This window comes from Sceloporus undulatus, chromosome 4 (genome assembly GCF_019175285.1).
Source record: "Sceloporus undulatus isolate JIND9_A2432 ecotype Alabama chromosome 4, SceUnd_v1.1, whole genome shotgun sequence".
NCBI lineage: Eukaryota > Metazoa > Chordata > Lepidosauria > Squamata > Phrynosomatidae > Sceloporus > Sceloporus undulatus.
This window is the reverse complement of record NC_056525.1, coordinates 75,516,744-75,531,639: the sequence shown is the minus strand read 5'-3', so window position 1 is coordinate 75,531,639 and position 14,896 is coordinate 75,516,744. Positions and strand designations below refer to the sequence as shown.

The 14,896-nt window shown below is 37.4% G+C and overlaps 1 protein-coding gene across 7 annotated transcripts in view; it reads right to left on the bottom strand.

Annotated features, from left to right (window-relative positions):
- Window positions 1-14,896, bottom strand: part of MAST2 (microtubule associated serine/threonine kinase 2) — a 203,814-nt gene that overhangs the window by 97,973 nt on the left and 90,945 nt on the right. The window contains exons 1-2 of one of the 7 annotated variants that reach the window (XM_042461729.1): window positions 12,372-13,224; window positions 11,015-11,221 (exon numbers count right to left, since the gene is read on the bottom strand). The exons of 5 other annotated variants lie outside the window; for them this stretch is intronic. In XM_042461729.1, the coding sequence (XP_042317663.1) occupies window positions 11,015-11,221; window positions 12,372-12,421 (257 nt within the window). In that variant the 5' untranslated portion in view covers window positions 12,422-13,224. Of the gene's footprint in view, window positions 1-11,014; window positions 11,222-12,371; window positions 13,225-14,896 lie in introns of those variants that run through there. One more of the 7 variants, XM_042461735.1, reaches the window with a different exon arrangement.

The window sequence follows — 14,896 nt, the reverse complement described above, 5'->3', positions numbered from 1 at the left end:
CCTCCCTCCTCCTCCTGCTCCTCTTCCTCCTCCTCTTCCCCCACCCCCTTTCTTCCCTGCCCGTGGCTGTCTGGCAGCCGCGGGAAGGGAGGGAAGGAGGAGGAGGACCCCTGCCCCCTTCCTGCCCTTCCCGGAGGGGAACAGGCAGGGCCAAGGAGCCTCGCTCCTTGGCCCTGCCTGTCCGCCGACAGAGGGTCGCTCACGTGCGAGGCCTTTGACCTCTTGCGCGAGGGCGCGGAGCTTTTGACCTCTCGTGCAAGAGGCCAAAGGCCCCATGCGAGAGACCCAGTCCTGCCGCCGATTGCCACCGGTGCAGGGCCTTTGGCAATTGGTGGCAGGACCGGGCTCAGGCCGGTCCCAAGGCCTCGCCGGGCCGGATGTGGCCCATGGGCTGGGGGTTGCCGACCCCTGTTCTAAACATTGCACTGGGCAGGCACAAGCTCATTTCTGTGAGTCACACAGAGACCCTGAATAACCTATCCTGAAACATGGCTGAAATCTAGAAAGTCAGCCTTATTCAAGAGTGCTCAAATCTCTTTCAGTGAATACTCAGTCTAGGATGCTGTGTACAGGCAGTGGGCACTTCCTCTCTCCCCAGGAACTGCAGTTTAGCTCCCAGAATGAATGGCAGACAAATAATATCACTTCTGGTTTTGATTTTCAACCAAACAATACATTTGGGGAATTTAATAGTCATGTTTTTGTGGTTGTTTTTTGACAAATTCTGCCCCCAAAATTGGCCAAGTTTTTAAATAGGATAGGGGGAGGGGCTGTGGTCTCCTCAGAGAGGTGTCAATGGCTATAAAACAGGAATACATAGGCTGCATGTGATATTTTCTCTATCACTGCTCTAAAGCCTTGTCCAGGCAAGATACCTGTTAAAATAGTTGCTGTCTCTTTCATGTTTCCTGGGATCAATCCCCTTTACAAATAAGAACTTGTTACCTCTCTGCCCTAGTTGGCTGTCATATCCCCTGCTAGAAAAAGGCATGGTTCCAACAAACAAGTGGTTGCAAAACCCATGCAAATATATAGTCCATGTCCTTAACTGAACTGACAAAGTAATCCAATAAAACTAAATGAGCACTCTGGATATTCATGAGACTTATTACCTAAAACAAAGAGTCAAAGTCCTGATAAAAGAAAGCAAGTTTATCTTCAACATGCCTAAGCAAATAAATATTCAATGACAGACCAAAGCTTCTTTTTACATTTCCTGCTAACACTGATCTCACTCTTAAATGATGAAAACTGTATTTGTCGATTACAATTTTATGCTTGCTATTAAAATATCCTGGTATTATTCTTCCATTTTATACTTTTCTAAAGTGTTATAACTTTTTTAATAATGAAAAAATATCAACAGTCTCCTGATTTCATTTTTTCTAATGCTATATCAGATATAACAGCCATCCAATTATGGGTTAGATCACAGGCACATCTATCTAGTGGGAAATACCACTGATTGTTCAAGAGGAATGATCTGAAATTCAGGTGAAAAAGTTTTCTATTGTGTGTACATCTTAAACTCTTTTAAATTTTTTATTTCAGTAAACTAACAAGTCACAATTAATTAAGAGATCAAAACCAAGGTATTCAGGGATTAGCATTCTAACCTGTTGTTTTCGTTAGCTCATCTTTCAGGTTCTCAATATTACACTTGCCTAAGGTATATATTAGATTATACAGAAATAAATTATTCCATTTTCAAATTGGTATAATGATTGATTGTCCTGTCAAATGTGTACATATTCTACTCAAGCGGGAAAATCACCAACATCAGCAGCTATATGCCTTTTACTATGACAGTTTATAAAGAAAATCAATTAATTTTAATTTTTTTGAAATGTAAAATATACTTTACAATGCAATTAAAGATCAAAATGTAAGAAAGGTAGAAAATTTCTATATGAAGTGTACTGTCATTACTGATTACCCAGACTAAATGTTTTGCCTTTATATTAAAAAACAAAAACAAAATCAGTTGCAAATTTAAAGTTGCTGCAATCATCATAGATCTTGTGTGAGCATAAAATGCAAAACTACCACCCCAAGCAACCTATTATTCAAAAAAATAAATGTCCTATTGTTGAGCTGCACAGTGGAAAGAGTGATAAAGACCAAGCTGCTGGCTGAGCAAAGAAAATGGTACCAAAAATAAATGTGACAGTAGATAAAATCATTTAATAAACCATATAATTTATATTAGAATTTCAAGATCAATTTTTGATGAAAGAAGATCATATACAAGCATTGCTAGAATGGTTATGAAAGGTATTGGCAACATTTTCATTCAGCATTTTTATCTCTGTTTCTAATGTTGGCATCTTTTTATGCTCTTCTAAATATGAAATCTGATATAGCAGGTGAATATATGAGATTACAATATTAAAATAGCTGGGACTTAACTCACATGTTCCAATGTAGGAACATAAAGACATCATTCCTATAAATGTTGATAAGTAAGTCAAGTTCCATCTGTATTACTTCCCTGAAATGGAGTAAATGGATACATAAAGCAAAGCATTGTATCAGCAGCCAGCTTAGGTCCTATGCAGTGAGAAAGATGAGGAAATAAACAAATAAATAAATGTAAATATGGATTCTGGACTCTGGTGGACCTTAAATTCTTACTATAAAAGGGTGATCTGTATCTATCTATACTAGGCTTGCACAGCATATGACCCATGGGCCACTTACTGCCCACCAAAATACAGTATAGTCTACAGCACCTGGGAGTCGTTGGAGCTCTCCCATCCAAGCTGACTCTGCCTTTTACCAGCCAGCAAAAATGCACAATAAATACATTTGTCTTCCAAATTTATGAAAACATCCAAAATATTTAGATTGTTAACTAAGGCAAGCAGACATTTGGTTCACATAGTGAACTGACATTACTATGTGAATCAGAGAGCACTGTATAAAAACACTCTCAATATAATGAGCACATATATGTCCATGTGCATTTTACTGATTTCTTCATATAAAATATTTTATTCCAATTCAAAGAGTGGGATCTGTTTTGAGCAAATCAGACCTTTGAGAAATTGTAACATTTACATAAGAATATTTTCCCCAAGATATAGTGTATCACAATAAATACACAAGAATAATCATTTTCACAAATATGCAAAAATAAAAACGTAATGGTCCTACCAATTTTTTTTTTCTTTCCCCTTCCTCCTTTTTATGCCACAAGAACTAACTTGAGTACTTCTTTGAAGAAGAAAAAGACCAGACCAAATGTCTGGTGCACAGACAGTCAGAACATCAGCCAGATGAAACTTTGCCTTTTTATTTGTTAAAGGATCAGTATTTTGCAATGGTATTAAGCATCAAATACGTATTAAATGGCTTTCCAGCACAGCTTAAATTAGAAGTATAGGAGCAGAGGTTCAGCCTAATACATTTCATTTTTAGAGCTGATCTAGCTAAAACTGGGATGAATCGGGGTGGGGTTTATGGGTTTATAAAACGCTTCATTATCCATTATCATTTCCGCTGAAAATCAGGCATTGCGTCCAAATGAACATGTATCTATAAAAAGTATATAAAGTAATAAATTGCATATTAAAAGTGAACCCAAAATTTTCACTGCCACTTTCTATTGAAAGAGGTTTTATATATCTAATTGTACTGCAGGTACACACTAATGAACAATGGTGGCCATGCTGAAGAAGATCTTCTAGGTATAGTTGATACCTCTGTCTTTTAAATTTATTCCAAAATTTCACTATCATTCATAAAGCTTCATTATATATGTGCATTACAAGGATGTGCAAATATCACTAGAAATAACACTTGGGTTTTTTAAAGCTGTAAGAATAACCATAAAATGCTTCCTGAAAGCACAGAAAGAAGGGGAATTGAACTGTCAAAAAGCAGCTGTAGGAGGCAAAAAAAACCAAAAACAAACCTGCACCCGCCTGCCAAAGCCTATGGTTCTCCAGACATTTTTCAGCTGCCAAGATTTTCACCCCTTGCATTCAAATGAATGGAGAATTCACATCATTCACTTGAATATGACATAGGTGCTCTGCTCAAAACCAGTTAGAGCAGAAAGGAGCCTAGTGACCCCTCATGAACCTTTCAGATAACAGGTTCTGAAGTCAGGGAGGCTAGTTCTCCTTCATCTCGTTTTGGCAGAGCATTTTTCTGCTATGCAAGTCAATGGGGAAAATGAATCATTCACTTGAATAGTTTAGTTCACTGTTTCTCAGGCTATCTGACGCAGGGGGACCAGCATTTCCTTCCCACACCCAATGCACCGAAGATTAGCACTAAATTTGCACCCAAATCATTTGGTAAAATTGTTCCTTCCTTTCTTTAAAATTTCCCAGGGACTGGCACTGGCTCAAGGACCACCAAATCCAAGTAGTACTGATTTACTGGGCATCTCAGCAAAACCTTATGAGTACAATGGAAGCCAAAGGCACTGCTTTAGACCAGCCAGCTGTATTACAGTTCTATCTATTTGATTTCTCAAACAGCAATCAATAGTGTATTTTTACAAATAAGCATATTCATTCACCAACTGAATATTAATACCATTTTAAAGCATGACTTCATTGTTTGAATGTTAACTAAACTAAGGGACGAAACAGACACATCCTTTGCAGCAGCTTGGGGTGTGTCATTTAGATGCTGCATGCCTCCAAGCCACCAGGAAGCTGCTGCGAAGTCGCCCATCTGACCACACTGTGGGCAGCTTTGCGGAGCTCCATTGGTGCAGCGTTTAGATGCCGCATGTTAAAAAGTGGAGCAGCTTTTTGGCACTTCTTTTTGAGCCAGCAAAACACTGGATTGGGGGTGTGGCACATATCTATCTATTTATATCTATCTATCTATCTATCTATCTATCTATCTATCTATCTATCTATCTATCTATCTATCTATCTTTGTATACCGCTTTTCCAAAGATCAAAGAGGTTTACAGTCGATAAAACCAAGTACATAAAACCAAGTACAACACATCTCATACAAATCCATATTACAAATATACAATATATAACACTAAAAACTCCAACACAATCATTCAAAGGGTAAAGCAGAGAATCGATGGCAACAGAATACACAGCTTCATTCTTCAGGGGGGAAGGCTTGACAAAAGAGAAGGGTTTTCAATCTCTTTTTAAATGTTTCTGGGGGGTTGTCAGACAGAGCTCCTTGGGAAGATTATTCCACATCTGTGGGGCCGCCACTGAAAAGGCCTTTTGGGAAGTGGAGACATATTTGGATGAAGGGACTTCCAACAGATTCTTCCCGGATGTTCTGGGTGTGCGGGGCAGATTATATGGGGGGGATGCGGTCCCTCAAGTAACTCGGGCCCAAGCCATATTGGGCTTTATAGCTAATAACCAACACCTTGTATTGTGCTCGGAAGCGAATAGGCAGCCAGTGAAGATTTTTCAGAATGGGTGTTATATGGTCAAACCTAGATGCCCCGGTGACCAGTCTGGCTGCCATATTTTGTACTAACTGTAGCTTCCGAGCTTGGTACAAGGGTAGCCCTATGTAGAGCGCATTACAGAAATCTAAGCGAGAGGTTACCAGAGCATGTACCACAGTTTCAAGGTCCCTTTGGCCCAGGTAGGGTCGCAGTTGGCGTATCAACCGAAGTTGATGGCAAGCACTTCTGACCGTCGCATCTGAGGACTCCAGTGACCAAAAACAGTGACATTGCTACTGATGGCTCAGGAACAAGTTTCTCTTAGTGATTTCTAAGAGAAATGGACTGGATGGCCCTAGTGGTCTCTTCCAACTCTATGATTCTATGATTCTACTTGGCATTCATTTCCTAAAAAACAAGCCTACTCTCAGTTTTATTATTCTATCTTCCTGTTGGTCTCCTTCCTTTTGAAAGGACCATTCTCTCTCACTATCTCAAACCTGCTACCTCTAATTCTTTCATAGATCCCTATTAACCTGGTTTGTACCACTATCATTCAAAGTGTCTCCCATCTACTTCACTCAGCAAAATCTCACAGCCCTCTTTTTATCCCTCGTCTGCATATTTTCTCACCTTTCAGTTCAATGGTGCAGTGGAACTTTTCCATCTTTATGTGCCTTAACATTCTCATAAAGTTTCTTTCAAAGCTTCTGTTTCTCTACACATTTGCTGACCATATGAGAGCTGCTTATCAGTAAAGCGGATCCCACGTAACTAAGTGAATGCCTAAACAACCCAAACATGTAACGAGGCCTTTTGCATAGGTGTTTGTCAGAAAACTAGCAAAGCAGAAGGAAGATAGACACAATTCTCTGTGCCATGTGGACTGATTAATGAGACCTTCTTCCAGCTGCATGGGATATGGTTATGTATTTAGTAGATTCTACGCTGTATTTTCAATATAAAACTGAGGGCAACATATATTAAAAGGAACACATACAAGCAGACAGACAGACAGACAGACAGACAGACAGACAGACACACACACACACATACCTTAATATTCAAATAGAAAGTCAGTCACTATGTACTGCGGTGGACATAACACATAGCAAAGCACACCACCACTTAGAAAAACTCAATGGCACTAGCAAAAGCTACCTGGAACTGCAAATGGTCAAGAAATCACTTTGTGCAAACTGAGCAGTCATTAAACTAGTGTGACTCTAGTTCCTAACTGTAAACTAAGCCAATTATTTTAATAATTTTAATGTCTAATAATTTTTATTCAATAACCATCACAATAAAGCAATCGTACAATCAATCCTATATTGATCCAATCCCATCACATATCGATACAATCAATACCATTATTTCATGTCTCCACCACATCACCTCCACCACCCTACTTCCCCAACATCTTTCATCCTCCTTCATGCCTTCCTTCTCCTTCAAAATTTACTCCTACAAACACATACTAACACACTCCTACGAACACATACAAACTCCTACAAATACATTAAAAAGGGGAAGTGATGTTTTGATGAGAGGAAGAAGGAGTAAGGGAAAGAATAAACCAAGTCAATTATTGACATATTTAAATATACTGCCTCCAGTAATTTTAAACTATTTTACAATTCTTACATTAATTGACCAATACATCTGAGGAATATAATTTCTAAGCAAATCCAGTCTCCTTAAAGCTGGGGCCTTCTTTTGCCAACACTGTAACAAGAGAACCCAGTGAGGGATGCTAGCACCTGTTTGTCCACACAGAAAGGGTGACTGTGCCAAAACTAGAGCAGAGAAGAAACCTATACAAACATTTGTAGAAGAACACTGACAAATTAAGTTAATGTTATCTGTGGGTATTTTATTCCTTAAGGAGTTAAAGAAGCTGTGCTTTCTCATCCTGTGGGTGTTAAGAGTGCAGCACTGTCAGATATAACTTTACAGGATGAACTTTGATTGCTAGTCAACAACAAGAATGATTAACTGGTATCCAAGTAAATATAACAACAACAAAGAATGATATCACTGGCTCAAGAGGTAGAAGCAACAATTTTCACATTTTTAATTGGAGAATGATACTCTAAGACAAACCTATGTAATTATAAACTATACCTTATTCACTGAAATTGGGAAAAGTTACTTTTTGGACTATCATTCCCAGAATCCATTGATCATGCTGGCTGGGGTATTCTGAAAGTTGTAGTCTGAAAAGAAACATTCCCAATCCCCTTATACTAGATAGTCAGAACGTCTGAAATTCTAAAAGACATAACCATTAATAAAGGTGAAGCAGAAATGTGTATCAAGACTATATAACACAGTGTTTCTATCATAAGCATTACTTGCTGACATCATATCTTATAAATGAACCTTTCAAATATTTCTACTACAAGTAGTATTCTACGTAACAAATATTCATTTGTCTGTGGAGAACATATAATACAACCCTCTTTACAAAAAAAACACCTTCGTACCCCATTTGTTAGAAGTTCTTAATGCAGTACTGAGATTTTTGAACATATAAACAGAAAATACTAAATGACACATCTTGGACATTTTTCCAAACCAAATATTGCAATGTATACATGAACTTTAGGACACAGCCCTTTCAATGCCATCATTTTACTGTGATGCAGTGCTTGTTCAAATGAACATATGGTTTCTCTCTAAATTATTTCAGTCATAGTTTAAGCATGAGATGTAAGAGTTACCGTGTATATGCAGCTATAAGTCAATATTGTGTATGCAGGTCTGTGGGTCAAAATTATGAGTTTTGATATGACCCATGGATAGGTCATGGGTAAAACTTAGGGGCATGAAACAAAGGATCTAAAGGATGAAGCAAAGGGAAATGATGCCAAAAAACTTACAAAATCCAAGCAGGCATAACTGCTTGTGCTCACGCTATTGGCTGGATGAATGAGAAGGTATTGGGGAGGGGGGATCAGTACTTCCAAGACTGATTATGCTGCCTTTCACCAGGGGGTGGTTCCCTTTCAAATAAGAGTTAAAGTACAGTATGTACATTGACTCATGGATGAGTTGACTCAGGGTCAATATTTTACTATTTTGGGCCAATTTTTTGAGTAAAATTTCTAGGCTTATACATAAGTATATACAGTATTATCTTGCTCAAGGGTTTCAAAAACGATTAAAACCTACACAAAAGTTATGTTACTACTTTTTAAGACCACTCAATAACTGAAGTTCTCTGGATGTTGTGCAAAGTAAAAACAAAAATTCAAAATAGCAATAAAAGAGCAAACAAGTCAGATAAAAGCACAATAAAACCAGCAGGAGCACATAAGGAAACTTAAGGTAAAACCAATAGTAGAGATAAAAGAGTGCAGATATCTAAAACCAATAAAAACTATTCCTAGGAACATATAAGTAAATACAAAAGAAAAAAAAAAGAAAAAGAAAAAGAAAAGTTATTCATCTGATGCAGAAAAGGCCATAATGGATACAGCTGGAGAAACTTTTGAGATATATATTCTTAACGTTGGGTGCTACTGCTGAAAATATCACCAAACATGTCCCTTTTGGCCTGCACAAGGGCTATGACCTAAGATTATATTTAAGTAACTCTGAAAAGATGGCCACTCTCCAAGATTTAGACACCTTGTTTAAGCTAACAAAAATTCCAATACTATTTTAAAAATACAGGCCCATATATAATGTGTTGAAAGCACCAAATGAGTGGTTTAAAAAGAATGAACCTCCTTCCTGACAAAAGAGAACACTCACATGTCTCAGCACATGAAGCTATTTTCACTCCTATCACATCTCACCATACTGTATTCATCTTCCAGGCACTAGCCAAACTATGAATATCCCTTTTTGAATGCAACTGCATTCGTACCCTCCAAGCTTCATACTTCAACACTAACAATAAGATGAGTGAATGTGCATATCTGTTTGTATTGTCACCCTATATACATGTGTAGTACCTTGTTTAACTAATCAGGAAGGCTTGAGAAAGGTTTTTTTTTAAAAAAATACCAACAGATAGAATCAAAACTTAATTTTCTAAACACTCCAGGCAGTTCTGAATTGACAAATGAAAAGAAATTATTATTGAGATTCTAACTCACATTTTAAAATTAGAATACACACATGAAGGGATTTTGGGCTCAGTGCCATTTGTTTTAGAAAGATAGTCAATTGAAAGAAAGTAGACTCAAAATTCCTTTTTATTTGCCAAAGGAAATGGCAGTACTGTATCTATTTGGGGTGCAGAGGAAGGAATTGACATGACTTTGCTATAGCCAACTTTCACAAAGATCTGTATTTTTATTCACTTTCCTCAAATCTGGAAGTACTGAATTGAGCAAAGTGGCTAAACAGTGAAGTCACTTAAAGGAGATATGGAGTCAGCCCAAAATGTTTTGCTGCCTGAGATGGAGGTAACACACCATTTTTCTTCACTGAACATGACAGTAGCAGGCTAACTTAGGGCTCAAACAGATTGACCAAAAGATCCACCATCAGGCTGTGTTGGGGACATGGCGTTTTGACACCACATGTCCTAAAACCATGCTGAGGCCACATCTTCCCCAAAGAACTGGGCCAAAAAGAAGTGGTAAAATACCACTCTTTTTGCTAGACCAGTTTAAAACTGCTGCGGCAGCCCGGATCAGGGCTGGGTGTGTGCAGTTGTCATGGCCCTGGTGAAATCAGTGCCAACGCAGCCATGGACCAGACTTTCCAGCCCATTTGCATGGCCCCTTAGAGACAGTTACACACATGGCATTTACAGTCCCTTGGCACCACTTCCTTGTCATTCCACCAGATGCCTGCTTGCTATCCACACAAAGAAATGTTACACCATGTGGCAGAATGCATCATTTGATCAGAGCAACCCTGGCACAATATGTCCTGCATGGCCTAGGTTTTCTTCCTCTCCACCTGACCCATCAATCTGAGGTTGTGACACACTGGGAGAAGATGACTAGGCTAGAGCTATTTAAAGTGGTTGTTCGCAGGTGGATCCCATCATGCAAGTCATTGGCTGCCTGCAGCAACATTCCAGAAAAGAAACAGTTGAAGCCAATGGTCACAAATATGCTGCAGTTCCCTGGTACATTAAGAAAACATTGCTTACACACCCATCAAGTAGCCTCAAAAATAATGAATTAGGCAACACCCCATATAGGCTGGGGTGGGGGGAAGCAAGCATTGTAAACTCTGGAGGAACAGCAAGGATCTGCCAAATAATAAACCACTTAGTTCTGCCTTATGGTACAGACCAGCCTTGGATTGGTTCTTCAAAAAGAAAAGCAGTTGAAAAATGGTAGTCATGACTACAGATAAAATGCATTCCTAAAAAATAAGCTAGGAAGGACTCACATGAAACCAGTTGAGTCAAGTAGGGAAATAGAGGGCTGCTGTTTCAACTTCACAAGCAAGTGACTGAAAACTCCTTCATTATAGTATTTCTACACTTCTGAATCACTGTTATTTCTATATTTAAATTGTTTAGTTATTCAGATATGTCAAAATTTTGAACACTATCGAGATACATCTGAAAGTGTAGAAAGCTGCCCTTGATCCAGGTAGAAAGTTAGGCAGGACTACATTAAACAGACATTCCCGATTTAAACTTCTCCTTACCTCCACTGAAGTGGGTTGCTGTGGCAGGGGCTACCAGGGTTGCTCTGAGGATGTGGGTTGAGGTAAAATGCTAGAGGAGAAGTAGCAAGGGCACAATCAGCACTAAGTGGGTTTTTAAGATGTTGTAGACCTGGAGCAGATGTAGGAGAGAAGACATGCTGATGCACATCACTTCCTCGGCAGTAGGAGAGGAAAGGAGAGGAGATTCTGACAAAGTACCATAATAGAAACACAGTAAGTTTCAAAAGCATCCTGTTAAGCACTTTTTTTAATTTAATAAAGCAGAAACAAATTGTAGCTTGCAAAGAACCCAGTCCTAAACATATGTACCATTAAAGTGATTTTACAGTTCTGATCCTGATTAGAGGCTACACATTTTAAATACAAAAACTACAGATAATTGCCAACAGTCTTCAATCAGTACATGTATATCATACGAACAATCCCTAACAAAATTGATAAAAATATCAGTTGCTAATCTCTGTTTGGACAATGAATATGCAATTACAAACTTGTGAAAACTAATTTTTCATTTTATCATTTTACAGCCCACTAACATTCAGTGTCATTTGAAGAGATGGATCACAATCTGCAAGAGCTTCATCTGCAACTGGGGCCTTCCCAGTGTTTCGTAAAGGGAAGAAAATATCCAGTGCCTCTGCTATGGCAGTGGTTGCTTGCAGTCTGTAGCTACAATTTTTTTTTTTGAATATGTTTGTTTCTCATATGCAAGAATCTTAGACTATACTTAGGTTTCTAAAACTCAATACTATATATTTGAAGTGTCTGAAACCATATATTAATGGAAACAATTTAAGGTATGCGCAGACACTTAAATACTGACCTCAACAATTTAGTTATATTAAACATTTAACTGGTATCATAAGCTCAACAAATATAAATAATTAACAGAAAATAAATCCAAAATGAACTATATTTACTTTTACCAATGAGTGTAAAATACAATACTTAGGCTTTCCTAATATATTTTTATTAAATCTTAAATTTAATGTTATCCATTTTATAAGATAACATTTTATTTTGAAGATGTTTGTTTCTCATATGCAAGAATCTTAAGACTATACATAAGTTTTTAAAACTCAGTACTATATATTTGAAGTGTCTGTATTTAATATATAGGATAAATTTGTGAATATTTCCTCTAAAAAACTAAATGAAAATAAGGATTGGTTCCAGTAGAAACTATTTTCTTTACTGATTCTATGTAAGCCACTCTAGGAGCATTTTTCTGGCTGAAGAGCAACAATAAATCTATTTAGACTCATTTTATATTACATTACTTCATTCTGACAGGTTAAGTAATCAATGGAAATCTATTTCCCAAAATAATTCTTACTGGATCCGTAGAGACGGGGCTCCAAATCTCTCCCTTCTTCGTTTCATCATTTCAATGGGTGAAAAATTAGATTTTATTCAATGAATATAAATCTTAAAGCCAGAAAAGTAAGTGCAATTAAATCCAATAGTGAGCTTGTTGCGTAGTCTTAATGTCATCCATAGATATGGTGCATTCAAATGCAGTCCAGATCTACCCGACAGATTGTGTCAGAAGGCTTTTTTTAAAAAAGAAGTCTTCCTTATTTCTGATATCCAGAAAAAACAAAACTGTAGCCAACCAGCATGAAGTCTACAACTGAGAAGCCAAAGATAGAGACCAAACCATTTTGTCACACAGCCTACAATCTACTATCCCTCACATCTACCATCCCTCACAGTTATAGTACAGCAAATCACTGACTAACGTTTGTTCACTTCAGAGAGCCACAAGAAAAACAGAAACCCAGAGGGAGAAAGGGAGCATGAGCAAAAACTTTGGCAGAAGCCTCACATACCAACATGAAAGCTCACACTGCAAAAGTAGTACATAGTCACTGCTCTGACCCAGAGACCAACGAAAGCTGGGAGCAGCTGCTATTTGCTGTTGGGGGGGATTCAATATTTAATTTTAGGATGTTATACAAGAGAAGTATATAATACTTTCTTCCATATCCTGGGATTTTAAAAATTGTATTATTAATCTAGATAGTACATAAACACAAGATAGAAAACTTTCCAGGGGGGGGCAACATCCTATAGAATAAACTCAGAGACAAAGTGGCAAACAATACAGGGGGTCAAATGCTAGATATTTAACATACTGAGTTGATAAACTCCTAATAGAGATATCTTCCTCTGTAAAGAATTACTAATTCATTTTCACTATCAAACAGTCAAATTTCTTGTTACTTATCATATATTGTTTCTCAGCAATATCTTCAAGCCCAAAATAGGCAGAAATAAAATTAACACACTTTTGTTCCTAGCTGCCCTCCTCCAAAATCTGTAGGCTACTCTTGCTTTTATTTTATTTTATTTTATTTTTTTAAGAGGAAGAAACTATCTACTTGTTCACGTCTCAAATATTATTTCTAAAATTTAAAGGGTACCTTTAAAAATACATAGCTAACTGCTATAAGACGTTGGTCTATGTAAAAAAGGCAACTAAGTAGTCTACAGCAATTTTAAAAATATAGTCACAGAGGATAGGGTGTTTTTAAAAAACAATTCATAGGATTAGTAAGAGTATAGCATTACAATATGTTCAGATCAGACCAAGCAATAATACCCAATAATAAAACGGAAAAATATTTTTAAAACTTGAAAAATTATACTTAAACTTCATTTTAAAGCACAGTGATATTTTGCCTCAAAAGATCCAGTTGCTTAAAGAGTTTATTGTAAAACAAAACCCACAATATTGCCACAAAGCAAAGCAAAACCCTTAAGGGTGATATGCTCTGAAATCTTGCTTATTTTATTCAAAAGTAAATTACTGCAATAAAATGATTATAAAGAAAAAAACATATCAACAAAGCACTCTGCATTTTTCCCATACTCAAAAGAAACAGTGAAAATAGTACAGTACAATAGAAAAATCAACCACTTGGAACTAGCAATGACTAGATTTCTCAGCAGTAGCCTCAGACAAAAAATTCTAAGCACACCCAAAATCCACTTCTCTGCAGACAACATTGATCATGATGATGATCCACACAGAAACACAAAAATAGGATTACAGAGATATTCTGCAGTTCTAGCTCTACATTTACAGGTGGAAAATGAATCACATGGTTAAGACTATGAATTCAAAATTGGAAGAAGAGAATAAAAACACTTATCCTGTTTTAGCAACACTGCATATATTTTTTTAAAAAGTAAATCAAATAGCTAAAATCACAAGTATCTCTGAAATCTGTCGAATTCATTATAAAATTAAAAATTACAGTCAGTGGAGAACCAATGTAATTATGCTTAATAATGTACAGTCATAATGTAGCTTATTTAAACTTTCACAATTGGAAAAGGGAATTCATTCATTAAAAATAACCACAAGTGGCTAGTTATTTGTTACTAATTACATCCCAGTTCTGTTTCAAACTATATACGCAAACTTCTTAAAAATGAAAATACAGCAATATTCTCCAGAACAAAATCTTTGGAGATAAAATCAGGTGGGGATCTGATTTATAAACTCTCTCATTGCTGAGAGAAAAATGTGTGATTTTAAAAAAAATACAGTGCACCATGTCATACGCATGCGCACATATGCTGGAAGCCATGCGAGACAAAAACCTGGTGCACTCCGGAAGAAGTAATGGGTCTCGTGCCGTGCTGCACACCCCACACCACACTGCGGGCACGAGCCCCATTACTTCTAATGGGGCTCAAGCATACACATTTTTTCACTAAAGTGGGGTGGGGGGCCCAGAACAGATCCTCACGCAAGGGAAGGGTGCACTGTATGTAAAATGAGCTGTTTTATCACAAGCATACATGCATAGATGTGGTGCTGGAAGAGAACCATACAGTCACCATGGATTG